Source organism: Clytia hemisphaerica, unplaced genomic scaffold (assembly GCF_902728285.1).
Source record: "Clytia hemisphaerica strain Z4C2 unplaced genomic scaffold, Clytia hemisphaerica genome assembly, whole genome shotgun sequence".
Lineage (NCBI taxonomy): Eukaryota > Metazoa > Cnidaria > Hydrozoa > Leptothecata > Clytiidae > Clytia > Clytia hemisphaerica.
This window is the reverse complement of record NW_027104551.1, coordinates 510,445-528,193: the sequence shown is the minus strand read 5'-3', so window position 1 is coordinate 528,193 and position 17,749 is coordinate 510,445. Positions and strand designations below refer to the sequence as shown.

Genomic DNA, 17,749 nt, shown 5'->3' with positions numbered 1-17,749 from the left:
TTAACGTATTCTTACTTTTTTAGACTTGACTTTTTTACAATCATGAAAAAAGATAAATTTGAGAGTCTTGGACTTTTGAGTGAACATTTGAGTTAAAATTACATTTCTTCCTCAAAGCTTCAATTTATCTCAACAAAGGAAGCAGAAGGAAGCAGTTACTTATGTTAACCAAATACAAAATGACTGTATTCTTATCAAATTCTGTGAAATTCACCCTAGAGGGTATTCTTAGGCTATTCTGTCGATTTGGCCAGTTTTCACCCAGGTATTCTTATAGAAGATATTCTTATTTAAAAAAAGCACGTAATGTGAAGGACTGGGAGATGTGATATCTAGACGAGGGAATTGCTTCAGGAAGGGAAGTCTCCAGCAAAACACGTTTTTGTCAGAAAACCCATGATATTTGTTTAGAATTCCGTCGAAAATCAAAGTCTAACTGGGTTTAGCGAGCAACTCACTAAAAACCGGGATTTTTTCATCTCGTTTCTTAGTAAGTTCCACTTTGACGATTTTTGAAAAATAGAGCCCTTTCAAATGTTTTGACGCAAATTCGATTTTTCCCTACTGCAAGGGCTTCAAAAGTTTAAAGTGACGCCAAAAAATCGAATGTTTGGAGCCCGAAAACCTGGGCTCAAAACATTCCAAAAAGTCGCAAAGTGGGATAGACGTTAATTGCGTAGAATAAACGCGGGTGACGTCTAGTATAGGCTAAACTGGGTTCATTACAAACCCCTAGCAGGTCCCATTGTCGAGAATGAACTGAAAAGCTTTGTATTTATAAACATTTAAATTTTAAAACAAAGTTCGTCTCATGATTGACTATTTACTCAAATAATTGTCTCTTTCGGAAACAACAAAGAGAAAAAAGAGAATTCAGCTGTTGTTTATTCTCACATCTATTGAATAGTAACATGTTTGACACATTTCTCTGATTACTTAATTAAACAGTAATTATCTCGTCAAAAATTTCAAATTGATGTAGAAAAAAATGAAATTTTACCATACCATACTACTTTTAACGAAGTTAAAGTCACCCATAGTATTTAGCTATCGACTTCATTCTTTTTTTATAAGATTCCTAAAAGATAAAACTTAAAAAGTGTCTTAGGATTTTATTTCTAACCGAGTTGTTTTTCCTCAATTTACAGATAACTGTAAAAATCACATTTAAATTTACTTTTTCATCGATATTTTTACAGAATTAAGGATTTAACGAGTTAAACTCAATCCGAAAAAAAATCCCAAGACAATTTTTCAGTTCAATCTATTGGGAACATAGTATCGAAATTATTTTTTCAAATTTCAAAAGCTATGGGTGACTTTAACTTCTTTGAAGTAGGTATAAGGTTAAGATTCTTAAGATTTTAATTATATCCTGCCCACTTTTTTAAATTCAGCTGAAACTTTTACCATTATAAAGAGAATATTATTGGCTATATACTTTTGATATATAAAAATTTGTTGTTCTAAAGATATGATCAATTAAAGAGAACTAGCCGTCCCGGCGTCGTCCGAGACGACTTCTTACTCCTTTTAATACGCTCGCTTCGCTCGCTTTTCTATTTTTCAGAAACTTGTAGGGATTTGTATACAAATGTACTTATTTTGCGAGAAGAAATGTTCTTAAATTTAGGCCTTTTTCGTAAAAATTGATGTTTAAAATTTTTAAGGGGACACTAAAATTAATGCACATTAAAAAATATGGTGAAAGTATTTTTAGTTGAATTTTGATTTTTCTTCTCCTTATTAAATTGTATAAATTTGTCATAATTTCTTTTGTTGAAAACCTTCAAACAATAATGTTCTTGACTCGCTAAAAATAATGCTCATGCAAATATTGGTGAAAATTGAGTTAAAAATTTCTCGCGAGAAATCGGTCATACTTTAAACGTGCTTTTTTTTGGGTTTTTGGGAGAGGAAAGACTATTATTTTCCTCACGCAAGGATGAAGATAAAAAACAAATAGAAATTCAAATTCAGTATTAGAGGTACTTGGCAACACCGATCACTCCAAAGACCACAGAATATAAAGAGTGCCTTTTTTCAATACCTCTTAACAGAGTCAACAATTATTTAACAATTAAACTCAATGCGTAAGTAAAAGCGTTTTCATTTTGCTATCTCAATAGAAAAAAAAAATAGCAAACATTGATTAAAAAATTTCATAATTGAATTGGGAATAAGTCATCAACTTTTCTCATATTGTCAAGTCCATTAAATTGAAATGTTTTTATCAGAGTATCAAATAGAAGGGAAATGTCATCGGAGCTTTATTAATCTCAAGGGTAATCATAAATATGATGTCTTTTTGAAAACTCAAATTTTATCTTCGACGTATTCCCATGTGAATCAAAATTATTTCATAACCGACATAAACTTTTTTTTTAAAAACTATAAATTATGCTGATAGTGCTATTGCACAGTCAGTTGTGTTTCTCCATCAAGGAGAAATGTGCTCTCTTGAATGGAAGTGCACTTGGCGAATAGAATTGAATATACAATCAAAAAGGCGCGAAAAAAATTGCCGTGTATTTAAAAATCGCTAGCGAAAAAGCCTCATGCGAGAATGGGAGAGTTCCGATTTAAGCGTATTATAATATAGATGTGTCAAGAAAGGTGAACACATACCTTAATATATTATAGCGATTATACAATTCATGACGTCACCGAATTTGATCAAATAATTAAGACGTCATGATTACAATGTTTTTATTATAGATTTTTCATAAACTTCAAGGTATAGAGGTACTTTAAAACCCTAGGTGGATCTCCGAATCTGACTGCGATAGCTCGCAAAAACTTAGGGTAAACTATTAGGTTTTTGAGACTTGCCCTAAGTCACTCGAGACACAACTTTGTTTCAACTTTCATCTAAACGGTATATGAAGTAATGAACCTTGTAAACATTAGTAAACGTTGAAAAAAATGAGAAGTGTAAGTTGGGTAAAGTAAACCTAATCGGATTGGTCGTTTTTTTAATTAACGTGACCTGGTTGTCATCTTGATATTGAAAATAATAAAAGTACCGAGTTAAGACCCGGATTTGATGCACATGTAGATCGAACTAATTCTGAAGCTCGATATTATTGGGTTATCGAGGATATGCTCGATATTATTGGTATGTCGAGGTTGTGCTCGATATTATTGGTTTATCGAGGTTATTCTCGACATTATTGGCTTATCGAACATATTGTTTAGCTCGATGACAAGTTATCCAGAAATCGTGTCACAGTTGAGTGTTAAGTACGATTTGAGGTTAGGTCACATGCAGCAATTATGTTTCCAGTAAGTAAATTGTGCACTCCTCAGCACTCCTCTCTATCGATTAGGAAGAAACTCATCAAAACAGATTTGCATATCAATTCGCTTGTGGTTGGTATGATGATCTCGGTCTAAGCGGTTTTTCCCACTTAACAATTTTATTAGAAATTGGCATGTAACTGACAGGAATTTGATTTGTCTAACCACATTCATATTTCAAGTACTTAGCAACTAAATGTAGCATACGTTTTTATAAGAGTAGACTAGAACTAGAACTATATAAAAACTTAAGCTTTCGATGGCCAATATAATTAAGAACAAGTTCAGAACATTCTAAGGCTTTGCAGGACTCCAAAACACCAAATTTCTTAAGAAGAAAGTGCTCATAGAGTTGTGAAAATAAGAACTCTTGACCTAAAACTAAAAAAGTTAAGAAAATCCAAAGACTTTAAAAATTCTTATAAAGAAAACGTGTAATAGTGTTTATGATAAATCGATACATTGGGCTGTTCCACTTATGTTCCATGCTGGGGGTGGACATCATTCTTTTTATCCCGCCTTGAAAATAAAAAAAACTTTCATTTGACCTCCTGGAAATTCTTCTCCGAATTACCCCCTGCAAATGTTCATCCAGAAAGTTGTAAGGATATAAAATGGAATGGCCCGTTTTTTTATGGGTCACCGTCTTGGCTATGAGTTGAACAGCTCATGGATGGGGTCTGGGCTACGAGATGAACAGCCATTGGTAGGGGTCTCGGCCACAAGTGATGATTAGTTGAGATCTGGGCTAAGAAGTTGAACAGCTCTCGTGTGGGGGTGTGGGCTACGAGATAGAAAGCTCTAAGATGGGGTGTGGGCTACGAGATAGAAAGCTTTTAGATGGGGTGTGGGCTACGAGATAGAAAGCTCTCGTATGGGGGTGTGGGCTACGAGATAGAAAGCTAGGGGGTGTGGGCTACGAGATAGAAAGCTCTTAGATGGGGTGGGCTACGAGATAGAAAGCTCTAAGTGGGGTGTGGGCTACGAGATAGAAAGCTCTTAGATGGGGTGTGGGCTACGAGATAGAAAGCTCTAAGATGGGGTGTGGGCTACGAGATAGAAAGCTCTTAGATGGGTTGTGGGCTACGAGATAGAAAGCTCTTAGATGGGGTGTGGGCTACGAGATAGAAAGCTCTTAGATGGGATGTGGGCTACGAGATAGAAAGCTCTAAGATGGGGTGTGGGTTACGAGATAGAAAGCTCTTAGATGGGGTGTGGGCTACGAGATAGAAAGCTTTTAGATGGGGTGTGGGCTACGAGATAGAAAGCTCTCGTGTGGGGGTGTGGGCTACGAGATAGAAAGCTCTTAGATGGGGTGTGGGTTACGAGATAGAAAGCTCTAAGATGGGGTGTGGGCTACGAGATAGAAAGCTCTTAGATGGGGTGTGGGCTACGAGATAGAAAGCTCTCGGGTGGGGGTGTGGGCTACGAGATAGAAAGCTCTCGTGTGGGGGTGTGGGCTACGAGATAGAAAGCTCTCGTGTGGGGGTGTGGGCTACGAGATAGAAAGCTCTTAGATGGGGTGTGGCCTACGAGATAGAAAGCTCTAAGATGGGGTGTGGGCTACGAGATAGAGAGCTCTAAGATGGGGTGTGGGCTACGAGATAGAAAGCTCTAAGATGGGGTGTGGGCTACGAGATAGAAAGCTCTTAGATGGGGTGTGGCCTACGAGATAGAAAGCTCTAAGATGGGGTGTGGGCCAGTCTGGTGTGGGCTACGAGATAGATAGCTCTAAGATGGGGTGTGGGCTACGAGATAGAAAGTCCTTGGATGAGGTGTGAGCTACGAGAAGAAGGTCTTGGAAGGGGTAAGTGAAAAGTTCTTTTTGCTTCTTCTGTATGTATTACCATGGAATCAAGACAGTTGATATGAAATATTCTTTATGTATTGATAATGTGAAGGTCTCGATCACAGATTTGCGCACCTAGTAATGGAACGGACTGTGGTCGATAGTATGGTGATAAACTCTCTACCTTCTCTGATATATTAATCTCTCTCTCTCTCTCATACGGGTTATGATCCAAGTATTAATTGACGTCAAACGAGTTTAGTAAAGCTCAAATTGCAGATGTAAAACGATAAACTTGGTACACATTCTTATATAGACCACGACATAGGAACCTTTTGACTATTGATGTCACAGAAATATGCTACATCGGTGGGATGACGTAAACTTGCTCGTAAGAGCTGTCGGTCATATTTCCAAAATACAAATGATTGTATTTATAAACGAGATTGTTTTTCACTTCTCGATAACTTTCAAAATGGTTTGAATTTTGACGCGCCATTCCCATAAAAACGTTCATGATATACTGCGCCACGACGACACCATATACCGAATGATTGATAGAAAGTTTTGGATTGAAAACAAAAAGTGATTTTTCTGGATGCCATTGCAAACCAAAGATCGGTGCATTTTTATCTGAAATGAGAAAACAGTTCAGGCTATAGTATAATTCAGTTAATTTTCGTGCAATTTCACACAGAGGACCGAGAAAATTTAATACCGATGAAAACGTGCACAAAGACAGGAGAAAAATGCTTAATGTTGAATTTTTGGCAGAATCGCTAAATAAAATCGCATAAAATAGCGCTAAGTCATTAGACTTTGTCTTTAAAAATGGCATATACATTACTCGCATTATGCTTAGCATTTTACTGTTCTCAAACAATAGAGTCATTGTTTAGGTACCAAAAACTGAGCCTGCATATGCTTATAAATGTATGCTTAAAAAATAAAAAACATATACTTATTAAGCAAAATGCTTTCTCAAAAAAAGATCAAAACCACTCTTCCTAAAGAAAATTTTATTTGAATACCAACAAAACTCTACTCCATGTTGTAACCTTTTTACTCTTCAGAGAAAATAAAATTGTTTATTTTATGATAATCACATGCGTTACCTTCAAAAGTGCTTATAAACTGCTTTCCTTTGATGTCTCGATTTATCGTCAAAATTTGATAGTGCTTAACTAGCTCTTCACGTCGAAAAAAATCTGATACCAATATACTGTTCAAATGAGCATTGAAAGAAATTGTCTTTCGTTCTATAACTCTTATCAAATCTTCTGGCGCATGTCCAAATAATTGAGACTTCCTTCGATGCTTTGTGAAAATGAGAGGTAAATCCATATTATAACTATCAGTCGATTTCAAAATCTTTTGAGTTGTTTGAATCTTCATAAGTATTTGTGCACCAAGACATATTCCAAGGACGGGAAAAAGTCGATTCTTTTTAACTTTTTGCTTTCTTGAGTATTGGACGATAATTTTGGCAACTCTTTGGTAATCACCGTCACCTCCAGGCAAAATGACTCCATTGATTTTGTTGAGAAGTTTCAGCAGACTAAACTTTCCGATGTCCTTTAACGAAAGAGCATTGGCTTTATTAAAGTTTTCTAGTGAAGAATGTCAAAAATTAGTGAAAATTTTTAACAATTTCTTGTAAGGCAGTTATACAGCTTTCATCCATTTATTTATTAAAAAGCTTTTGTCTCGTTGGAAAGATAATTTACTTGGTATGTTGATAAATTGTGATTACAGTGGCCGGAGTTATATTTAAAATACTTAATTTCAGCTGGGCATCTATAGAGATTTTTTACCTCAGGGATCGGCACAACTCGTCCACCAACCGATTCAACCCATTTCACGAAAGATGCACCAAAATAATCTTGTCCTTTCAAAGCTGGGTATTCAGTCACTGTTTTTCCTCCTTTCATTTTCATAGCAACAATACCAATAATTGGTCGATTGTTTACAAAATGATTGACAGTCTCTGTGAAGTAATTCGTTGGATATGGTGATAGATTTGGAAACAAATGTTGATGATTTTTGTTGACAGTTGAATTTCTTTCCTGAGAGTTGCTATTTCTTAAAACACACGTAAGAAAGATCAACGTCTTGTAGAAAATCATACTTCTCTAACAAGCCAATATAATGATTGTTGTTGGTCGAGGTCATGCAGATCTTCCTTTGGTTTGAAATAGCAAGCTACTTCAATTTTGCTGTGTATGCATTTTTTTTTATTCTCTGTAAGAACAAAATAAAAAATCAGGTCAACGTTAGGTAATCTCAAGTAGACGAAAGCCGCTGGAAAGAATACCTTTAGAAAGAATTAATAAAGAAAGAACCCCCAAATATATAAGAACAAACTTTATAAGAATAATAAGGCTTCGATTGCCTAAATGTTAAGAACAAATTAAAAACATTTTAAGACTTTGCTGACTCTAACACATGCTCACAAAATGGTTAGAATAGGAATATGTTAAGAACATTTTATAGACTCTAAAGTACGACAACAATAGAGTAAAAGTATTATTTTAGAAACTACTATACTATACTAAACTACTATACCACAAAGGAAACACAAAGGTGAAACAGAAAAGGAAGCATTATATTATTTTCAGAAATGCACACTTACCATACATACCAAATGCTGTTGGTTTTGTTGATTTAGAATACTACCAGTGTTGGTCAGCTTTTTTGAAATGCGCAAGATGCGCACATGGAAGAAGATAATAAAGAAAGCTGTTATATAAGATTGTAGCGAAATCAAACCATAAAGCAAAATTATTCAACCATTGAAGCTGGTGGAACTTCAAGAAAAGTATATCATCTAGGTCAAAAGAAAAAGACTTCAAGACAAAACAAATCAAAGGTTTGTTCAAACAAAAATCGATACATGTTGTAGTTAAGAAAAGCATTTTTTCAAAATGAATATCTATATCAATGAATTCGAAAAACTTGCTAAAGGTCCATGCTAGATCATATCTCATTTTTTCACAACACGAAAGCCTTTTCATCATGTAAAATATTGATGATAGTAATCGTTTCAAGCATATCAAAAGTGGGAAACTTTTTTAATGTTATATGTACATATTTGTCATAAATAAACAATTTCTCCATTTAAAATTGCATACATAAAATTGCAAAAATGAAAAACCAGAATTTACATTGAAATGTCTCTTAATAGGTGCTTCAATCAAATGTACTATTTATCATAAAGCAATTTTGAAGATATGATCAATGGGTAACCAGGACTGATTGCTGTTCTGTTGGTAAGACGCAAATGTATCCAAATTTTTAGACCAACAGAAAGTCCTCACCGAAGCGCGTTGGTCTCGATCACCCATGACTCACCAAGTTCACAATATTGTCTTACATCTTAAAGTCTTGACAGAATGGTGTTAAAGTAGGGTCAAAACCAACTGTAATATAGCCAGAAGAAGCCAACCCGATCGAAGTTCTCTCTGCTCAGTGGAGTCTCGAATATGATTTACTACTTCCAAGCTCTTGTTTTTTTTCGCCACGGAAAACATATGTAGTAAATACCAATCATAATGAAATGTGTACCTCTTATTTCTTCATTGCTTTTTTTATCAATGCCAATCTCTGTTAAAATGAAAGAAGAGAAAATGTGTGTGGAACAAAACATATCAGACAATTCAAGTTGCAGTAACCACGCTATATTTGAGGACCCTCTTCACGCTGGCCCTAAATCCTTCAAAATTGTAAATATTGAATTGAATTGGTAATAATAAATGTCATTACTTCGACCGGCTGGAAAACGGTCGAAAAATTTAACTAAAAGAAGCACTTAAAAAAAAAAGATAATTTTTCTTTCCTAATCGCACTTAAATCCTCTTTAAATAGAATCAAAAAAATTGACCGGCGTAATAAGCCGGGTGTAATAAGCCGGCCTTACTTCCGCAACAGGAGAAAAATTGCCGAAAAGAACCGGCGTTGAAGAGCAGATAACGTACTGTAAGTAAACTTAGACAAAACCTATAAAAGACTTGCAAAAAAATGCTTTATGTCATACAAACCTGCTTATGAGCTTCGGTTGCCGGTGCTTTTTTATACGGTCGTAAATCTTCACTACCGAAGCCTGGGATCCACATGTTCCAATTACGATCTACAAAAACATGTTTAACAATCACAGTGTTTCATATACAACAAATGCTATGTCACCCAAAGAGAATAATGGATAAAACAAAATACAGTTGACGCTCTTTAATTAGATTTTCGAGGAATATGGGATTTTAATGTAAAAAGGGAGCGTTTCGAATGGTGGAGCGTCGTTTATGAGTTTGTTGATGACGGTGACTTTCAGTATTATTATCGAATAATGAAGCATATCGAATAGTAAAACATCGAATAAGGGAGGTCAACTTCAGTTGAAGATCTGCACTAAGTACGCCCAAGTTCTAATCATATTCAACTAACCAATCTATATCCAATTTGAACACTTATCTGTTATATTGGAACCCTGCTTACCTAAGTGTAACTGAACATCTTTGACGTCCAATATATTCGAGCGCCTGTGTTTTGCTAGTTGACACGAGGCCGTGATGACATTCTCAATGAAATCGTCAGCAATGTGGAGCAAGGCCTCTTCCACGTCATCATCCATTGTTTCTGTGGGATCAATCTCATGTAACAGATCTTGAAGTTTCCGTTTAGTGAGTGCTTGGGAACTGTGTTGTGGTTGGGCGGTGGCGGATGAGGATTGTTGGGGCGTGCTGGTGTTTGACGAAGGAGTGTTGGAAGTTGTCGCAGTGATAGATTGTATGGGTAGCGTTACTGTTGGTTTAAGGAAGACAATAATAGTAAATTTAACGAACAAAAGTTTAAACGTACTCACCCCCCTACTTTAATTTCCAAGCTGGACAAGCTTGGAATAGACTACCTTTAGAATTTAAAAATATTGATTCTTTAGATGAGTTTTTTTCAAAATCATCAAGGCTAAAATCTATTGTTCATGCAAAGTCTGTTCTATATTCTAGTGTTTTTTAAATTTTATAATTATTATTTACTATATAGTAAATATTCGAATGTCATGTTGGATTTGATTAGTACTTGCAACTATTCTTTATTTTCAACGATAAATAAAGAACAAATTAAAAAAAAGAAAAAATACTCCAAAGGCAATTAATGTTTCAAAGCTTTCACCCAAAACATTCTTATATCTCCTTTCCCGCTATATATTTTTATTAACGAATTTTTAACTATCCTTTAACGCCTTTAACGATGTTTTTCAGGTTTTTTTTTTGTTTCCGTTCATGATATTTTTATCCCAAGCCGCTCTCTGTAGTAACATTAGTCTTTTATTTAGTGAAGTCCATACAGGAAGAAACTGTTTTTTTTTTTTTTTTTTCATTTTGCTCTTGTTAGCATATCTAGAGTATACGTTATTTTTCAAATGTAGCATTAGCCTATTACAATCAAATAACTCCGGAGGCTTTCCCGGCACGCTATAAAACAAATCTAGGTTGCCCTATTTTTTTTTTTTATATATATATAAATAAATCAATTAGTCATATAGAAAATGTTCAAAATTATTGACGAATATTTGTCAATGCCTCAGTGACACCGACATCATAAATCGCCGAAGAAAAGTTCTGTGTGGTTCTACTACCACGAAAACACGTATGTATTGCTCTAATGAGCATAAAGTTCAGTTTGCGAAAAAACCACGAAACAGTCTCTGAATATCGTGATCGTTCTTTGTTTGAAATCATATCTGAGAGTCTCTTGATAAATTTTAGACATTCTCGACCAGTTCCACCGGTTGCTGCAAATACGAGGGGAGTGAATGAGCCGTGCTCAATTTGAAGAACTCGTTCGTTGTACTCTCGTTTTTTGTCATTTTCATTTACGACGTAACTTCGCGCGTCGGATCTTGAGTGGCGTACTCCTTCGCTAATGGGTTGAAAACCCTTACATCAAAAAATGCTTTCTGGCCGGTCACCCAAAATCCTCTTGCTGATACATCGAGTCTGGCTTCACGAGATGTGTTGGTAGATTTCGGTAGAGTTTCAGTACCTACTAACGGCTGTAGGGTTGGTTCTTTCTGGACATCTCGACAAACCTTTGATAGCTGGTTTGCTATGAAGTCGCGGATCTCGTTGTGCCTCATTGATACGAAACCCCCTTTTTTGCACGTCATGGCATGTTCGAGCGAGAACGGAGTTCCACATTCGCAATGGGAAGGCGTACGTTGTAGTGCCCACCCGTAACGGATTCGAAGGAAGAAACTGTTTCCGCAATACATTACATTATGGTTCGTGATATCAGAGGTTCCTCTTTATCAAAATAACATCTTCTGCAAATATAACTTACAGTTCCCTTGTGTTGATTTGGCGGGTTGACCGACAACCGTTGCTGCTGCAGTAATTGCACCGACATTGGGCACACCTGAGATGGAACGAAAATTTGAATTTCAATTCAATCGATGCGAGAAATGGTGCTTTAACAGTCACAAAAACTAAAGCTGTTATCATCAAAAGTAAACTAACCTTAAAGATATTCTTTTTTATGATGATAAGGGAAGACGGCTATAGTACTGATAAAGCAGAATTAACAAAATAATTTCTCAAAATCTTTGACCGCACGGTGCTAGAGAGGCAGAAAGTTGCTCTGTCTTTTGTTTAAAACTACTGTAAGTAAGCAAATAGAAGGAGATAAGTTAAATGATTTCCTTTAAAGAGGAAACGCAGGGTATGTAAAATGAAATGGGCAAATATACCTTTCACTTGGCTGATTTTTCTTCCATCAAAAGCTGAAATATAGATTTGAAGTTGGCTTTAAATGTAAACTGAAATAAAGCTAATTTTATCGAGGGTAAAAATGTTTTTAAAAATTAGAATATGTCAAATTAACCCCTCATTTTTAGCTACTCGTCCCCATGTGCCCCTTGTTAATATTAAAACCACAATTTCTTCCGAGTTCACTGTTTATATAATTCGGGAAAACAGGACGCTAAAGGATGATCATGTTAGAGTAAACCAAGGAAGTAACACGTCAAATGTATGTAGAAATCTGTGAGTGTCTAATAAATAAATAAATAAGCTTACAGAAATCATGACGTTATGGGACCTATGATATATCATGTTAAAAGGAAATATTCAAAGTCACTTAGTATGCTGGATAATGAAACTATAGACTGACCGGCTCGTATCTGTGGTGCACCACCAAGCTGGCTAACAACCGTGGCCGCATTCGGTGCAATGGGGCGTATCTGACTGACTTGGTTAGGTAGGCCACCTGAGATGTTTGATGCAACAGCAAAGGTTTGACCACCTGTTGTAATGATGTTAATGGGGATACTTCCCATACCGTCAGGATGGTTTGCTGCACCTATACATTAAAAGAATTGGCAAATATTTAGAAACCCTGAGACACCATAACGCAACACTAAAAGGTTCTTTTTACACAATTTTCCTTCTTTGACCCCGATTAACATGACCTTCAGGGAGCGTTCGCTAACCTTTTCATGAAAAAAAAATTACAAATTTCTTAGGTAACACTACAAAGCTGACTTTGCTACGCTTTTTGTATTATGATCAAGAACTATATGATTATTATTTGCTGGTTGGACCTACATTTTGTGGATTTTGTGAGTGATAAATTTTTATATGCTTTTTAATGAGGACTAACAGATCGATAGTCCGAATCCGAATTAGACAAGTGATATTGATTGTAAGATAGAAAATTGTCAAATAAATTTCTAATTCAATTCGAGTCGCTTAAGGCCTTTTCTAACGCTTTTGGGGAGCGTTTTTTAGCACTTGAATCATTAGAGAAAAAAGATTATTAAATCATTAGATCATTAGATCATAAGATAGATTGATAGAATTTAGACTGATAAAGAATTGCAACTGTACCTAAAACTTGTATATTTTGTAGCGTGGTGACAGCTTGTTGGTTCCCTACATTGACAATAGGTCGTACACCAGTCACTAGCTGTTGTGGCGATGGTCTTGCAGAGCTTTGGAAGAGCTGCTGTTGGGCATGGTTCTGTAAAATGGTCATATTCTGTGGATTCTGTACAATACCCATGGCTGCAGTGCCCATCATCGAGATAGGTTGAGTTGTTGAGTTGGTTGAAGATGGATTAGGTGCAGCCATTTTGTATAAAAAATTATTTAATATTTTGTTTGTTTCTGTTTGTTAATTTTTTGTCTGAAAAGAGAAAACATAGGTGTTTAGATGTTTGTATTGACTAACAAGGCAAAGGATTATTCAAGAGATTACGGAGATCGATACTCAGTGTAGTTTGATTGATTTCACCTCAACTGACCGTAAATTGGATGTTTCATATAACAGAATTAGAATAAAAGTTTTTCAAACAAGAATTTCGGAGACAAATCTGCTCTTTGGACATTTGAGGTCCCCAAGTGGTTTGCGTGATGACGTGGTAGGGACTTTTTTGTAGCGTGATTAAGTGATTTGGAAATTTTTTTCGTGATTGCGTGATGAGAGGCAAAAACGTGATCGTAATTTGAAAAACTTTTGAGCCGTGATGCGTGATTTAGACTTTTTCAAAGGGATGCAGATGCGTTTTTTGCTGATTTTCGTGATCGTGACTGAAGACAAAAAATTGTGTGATATCGTGATCAGAGTTACCGCTAGGGGGAGGGGCCTCTTTAAAGGTAAACAGAAAAATTATATTTCTTTATAATCCAACCATTTTAACAGTTCATTTCATAAGATTAAACACATAATTTCATTCAAGTAGAATTCAGTGAAAGTAAACCGTTGGTGGTGTCGAATTATTAGCAAGCATGGTGAGGATCCATACCTTTGACGAAATATTATGTGCATTGGCATGGATTTTCAGTAACATTCATAACACAATTCGTTACTGATCTATCCACCAAGTGAAAAATTTCCAATTTAAACTTATAAGAAATCATAAAGATGAATTATTTTCGGTAATGTCACTGAAATCGGAAGCACACTAATACCTCACATCGGCATCAAATGTTGCCAAAACGTTTTCGAGCTTCTTCTACACTGTCGGTCCAAATTTTAGCCAGCCGTATCCATTCTCAACAAATACTTTGATATTCATATTTTGAAAGTAGCATTTCAATTTGTTATTTTGTGTGAGAAATTTTATCTACTTGAGTACATAAATTTTCTCCTGGTCGCTCTGAAGCAATGCTAACAATATTTCCATATTGTTGATCGGATTTGAGAAGATGAGGGTCTACCAAAAAAACTGTGTAGTTAGGAAAGCAGGGCTGGTTTCTCTTTAGCACGTGATATTTGCTTGACCAATCACGTTGGTTGTAGAGGATTTTCCTGGTCAACTGGAACCTGAATCAACACCAAAGACGATTCCATTTTCTGCACCAAACTGAGAAGTGTATTGTTCACATCTTCCATCAAATCTGTATTGCCTTCTAACAAAACGCTCAACCCTGCAATTCTGTCGGTCAGTTCACGACACATATCACTAGGTGGTTTGACTACTTCAACCTGTTGAAAAATGACAATCATTTAGGCTTGCACCCTGATTCGTTGTTTACAAATGTCCTACCATAACCAATGAAGTTTAAAACTAATAGGGGTGTGCAAACCTTAATAAAGGGAATTTCTTTATTTAAGAGTCACAAAAATGACATTATCTTATTTTCCAAGTCATATTATTGGCTGCCAGCAAATGGCAAAAATTAATCTCAACTCTTTGATGACAGTCCCTATGAATCTCATAAAACTCACTTTCTTTGTTGATTCTAGCCTCTTTAAAGAGTTTAATGCTACCAAACAGGCGGTAGATATTAATTTTTAGAAACCGTTGAAAATAACTCACCTCATGACCAACATGATCGTTTGGAGATGGAAATTGAGTGATGAAAAATCGTTCAAACCTTGGCAAAGCCTTCTCAAATTGTGCTTTCAACTTTGTACAACAAGTTCTTTTAATCTTCTCTGTTGGTCTAGTGATCTAAAAAAAGAAAGAAAACGCTACTCGGATACTGTTTGATTTAATGTTATTTTTTGAGATACTGAAACTTGAATTGTATGTTAACAAAGTCTCTCGAAAAGTTGTGAGAGATGATTATAACAAGAGCTCCAACATTTAAAGAAATTTTCAAATCAATCAACATAGTTAAGTACCTTTTTCAACTGAAACCTTCTTCGCAATGTAATTTTCTAGCTATTAAATAAAAAACAGCGGTGACAGATTTCTTCATACCTTGAATTCAGGGAAAGCAACAATGTCTCTGACAATGATTTCACAAGGACAATTTCCTTTCTTGCTTTTGACGAACTACAAATGATAAACATTAGTGAATGGTGTTTTGAAAACAATGGCAGTATGGATAAGAAAATTCAGAAAACTAAAATTATTTCAAGTAAAGTTGAGCCAACAATTAATATTATTTTATTTTTGACTATATATTTCGGACATAATGTCCATCTTCAGGTCTAAAAGAAATAATATATAAAAACATTAAAAACAGTTAAAATCCATATCTACACTCAAAACATTTCATACACACTCATATCAAAACACATACAAGCTCCTCTCTACAAAATTACGTTTGAAAAATGAACTATCAAAGTTTAACTATCAGAATTCCGTAGTGCATTCACTAGGGAATAAGATAATTAAACTTTGATTGTCAAGGCCCTACTTTTGTATTCATCTTTTTTATTTAAAGTTGGTTTCAATTCATTAATGAACAAAGCTTCCAATGTCATTAGATAGTCTTCAGATTTGTTAGTTTGAGCTAGTATTGTGACGTCATCCATTGTTATTGTTGTATTGCATGCTTGTAGGTGTCGGCCGACTGGACTGCTTGATCGTTGATGTTCTTTAATGCGCTGCAGAATGTGTTGGTTTGTTTGCCCGACATAGCATGCTTTACAACATGGACATAGAATTTGGTAAACTACACCGCTTTTGTAACATTTTTCGATTTCGGTTTTCAACGATGGCAAGATGGTTTTGATTTTACGGAGTCTAAACACTACTTAAAATTATTTCGTTAAATTATGCCTGTTTAAAGTCATTGCAGTGGTGCATTACTTATCTTTCTTGGAAAATTCAAAATCAAAATATTAAATAAATCAAAAAATCAAATACCAGAAAGGACGCATTGTTTTATCACCGTTCAACATACTTACCTTTTTGAGTATAACTCCAGCTTCCAGTCTTTTCCTTTTCCTTCCCTCGATATACCGATCTTTGTGATGGGCACAATCGAATTGTTTTGTCCCCATTATTATGAAGGGAATGCCATCAAAGTGGATTTGCCTCTCACGTCCTTTGGTTGATTTGTTGTCTTGGAAAAGAATTTTGCGTCCTTTTAAGGTGATTTCTATGAATCAAATAAATTGCAAAAAGAGAATTAACGATAGATTTCAGTTGACAATAACACAAAAAGTTAAAATTTTAGCTAGATAATATCTAAAAATTTACTGACTTTTTAAAGAGTTGTCTTCAAAAAAATAACAGCAACTTTTTCAAAAATTTTTAAATTATTTTGAGAGCTCTTTTATTGATTTTAAAATATTTCAATGTTCAATCAATGAGAAAGCTAGCAGCATAATTTTACAGAGATGGCTTCAAATATATACCTTCGGAGTTGAACCCAGCTGACTTTCTATAAACAGCATATCGTGTTTTGGTTTTTCGTTCAAACTGCTTTATGGCATTTTCCGTTTCTGACCATGTTTGGAAAGTAATGATATCCGCAGGTTGTTGCTCTGATATTATAAAAGAATTCATAATATGTAAAAACTTCATCCCTGCAGTTATTATCTTGGCAGGATTAAAGATTCTTTGTAATTTTGGAGCCTATTCTAAGAAAGAAGAAGTCGTGAATCAGAGTACAAGGCAAAATTTAAATGAAAAATAAACAGACTACTGAACATTTTGGACTTGGGGAACAATCGGTGAAAATTTTTGCCAAAGATTGATCAGTCTGTTCATTCCATTCCAATGTTCATTTCAAAAATCATTTAGCTTTCCACAAGTGACGATAAAATGACAATCAATTCTTTAAAATATAATCATTAATGTCAAATTGAAATCCAAAAAATAGTAGTTTTATTCTTTACCACAACGATTTTGGATATCAGCTTGCTCATTCTGAGATGATGTCTCAAGAGTTACTATTTCCTCACTGATAACCTCTGGTTCTTCTTGTTGTTGGGTGGATTGGGAACAATATTCATGATCTGTTCAAAATAAAGTGTGATGAATATAATTATCTGTGAAAGTGTCATTGAAAGTGACAAAAATAAAAACAAAAATTTTGAAATTCACATCACTAAAAATGTACTAGTTTGAGTAAAGAAAACGATTTAAGTTAATTTCATACTCAAAGTTTCATGTCATCCAGGATGGCAATCTTCAGTGCAATGAAAAAAATCTAGTAATTATGATATTGATTGATCCTTTAATAAAAGACTGCACAAATCAAAATGTTTGACGAGTTAAGTCATGGGACTAAAAAAAGTATGATACCTGAGCCTTCCTGGATAGCATGTATAAATTTCTTCAAATCAACTTCTTTTCTTTTATTTGGTTGTGACATATCAGACATTTGTTATTTATTTTTCAATTTATCGATTTCTTATTTCTTTCTGCTGTTATAAGAGAAAATTTGGATTTAGTTATTACAGTTTTGACATCTACCTGCTAGTAAA

General features: G+C 34.9%; 3 protein-coding genes across 3 annotated transcripts; all 3 read right to left on the bottom strand.

Annotated features, from left to right (window-relative positions):
• Positions 1 to 5,371: 5,371 nt before the first annotated feature.
• LOC136822855 (gamma-glutamyl hydrolase-like) lies at positions 5,372 to 7,326 on the bottom strand. The gene is made up of 3 exons (XM_067079168.1): positions 6,904 to 7,326; positions 6,205 to 6,664; positions 5,372 to 5,722 (listed from the first exon to the last, which is right to left on the bottom strand). The coding sequence occupies exons 1-3, from the start codon at positions 7,213 to 7,215 to the stop codon at positions 5,451 to 5,453; spliced, it is 1,044 nt and encodes a 347-aa protein (XP_066935269.1). The 5' UTR covers positions 7,216 to 7,326; the 3' UTR covers positions 5,372 to 5,450.
• Positions 7,327 to 7,991: 665 nt separating this feature from the next.
• On the bottom strand, positions 7,992 to 13,284 carry LOC136822857 (uncharacterized). Its single transcript, XM_067079170.1, has 7 exons — positions 12,967 to 13,284; positions 12,251 to 12,439; positions 11,829 to 11,861; positions 11,423 to 11,497; positions 9,578 to 9,883; positions 9,127 to 9,215; positions 7,992 to 8,692 (listed from the first exon to the last, which is right to left on the bottom strand). The coding sequence occupies exons 1-7, from the start codon at positions 13,208 to 13,210 to the stop codon at positions 8,657 to 8,659; spliced, it is 972 nt and encodes a 323-aa protein (XP_066935271.1). The 5' UTR covers positions 13,211 to 13,284; the 3' UTR covers positions 7,992 to 8,656.
• A 443-nt stretch (positions 13,285 to 13,727) lies between these two features.
• Positions 13,728 to 17,718, bottom strand: LOC136822859 (uncharacterized). Its single transcript, XM_067079171.1, has 7 exons — positions 17,568 to 17,718; positions 17,159 to 17,278; positions 16,676 to 16,804; positions 16,223 to 16,416; positions 15,288 to 15,362; positions 14,901 to 15,035; positions 13,728 to 14,566 (listed from the first exon to the last, which is right to left on the bottom strand). The coding sequence occupies exons 1-7, from the start codon at positions 17,644 to 17,646 to the stop codon at positions 14,366 to 14,368; spliced, it is 933 nt and encodes a 310-aa protein (XP_066935272.1). The 5' UTR covers positions 17,647 to 17,718; the 3' UTR covers positions 13,728 to 14,365.
• Positions 17,719 to 17,749: the final 31 nt, after the last annotated feature.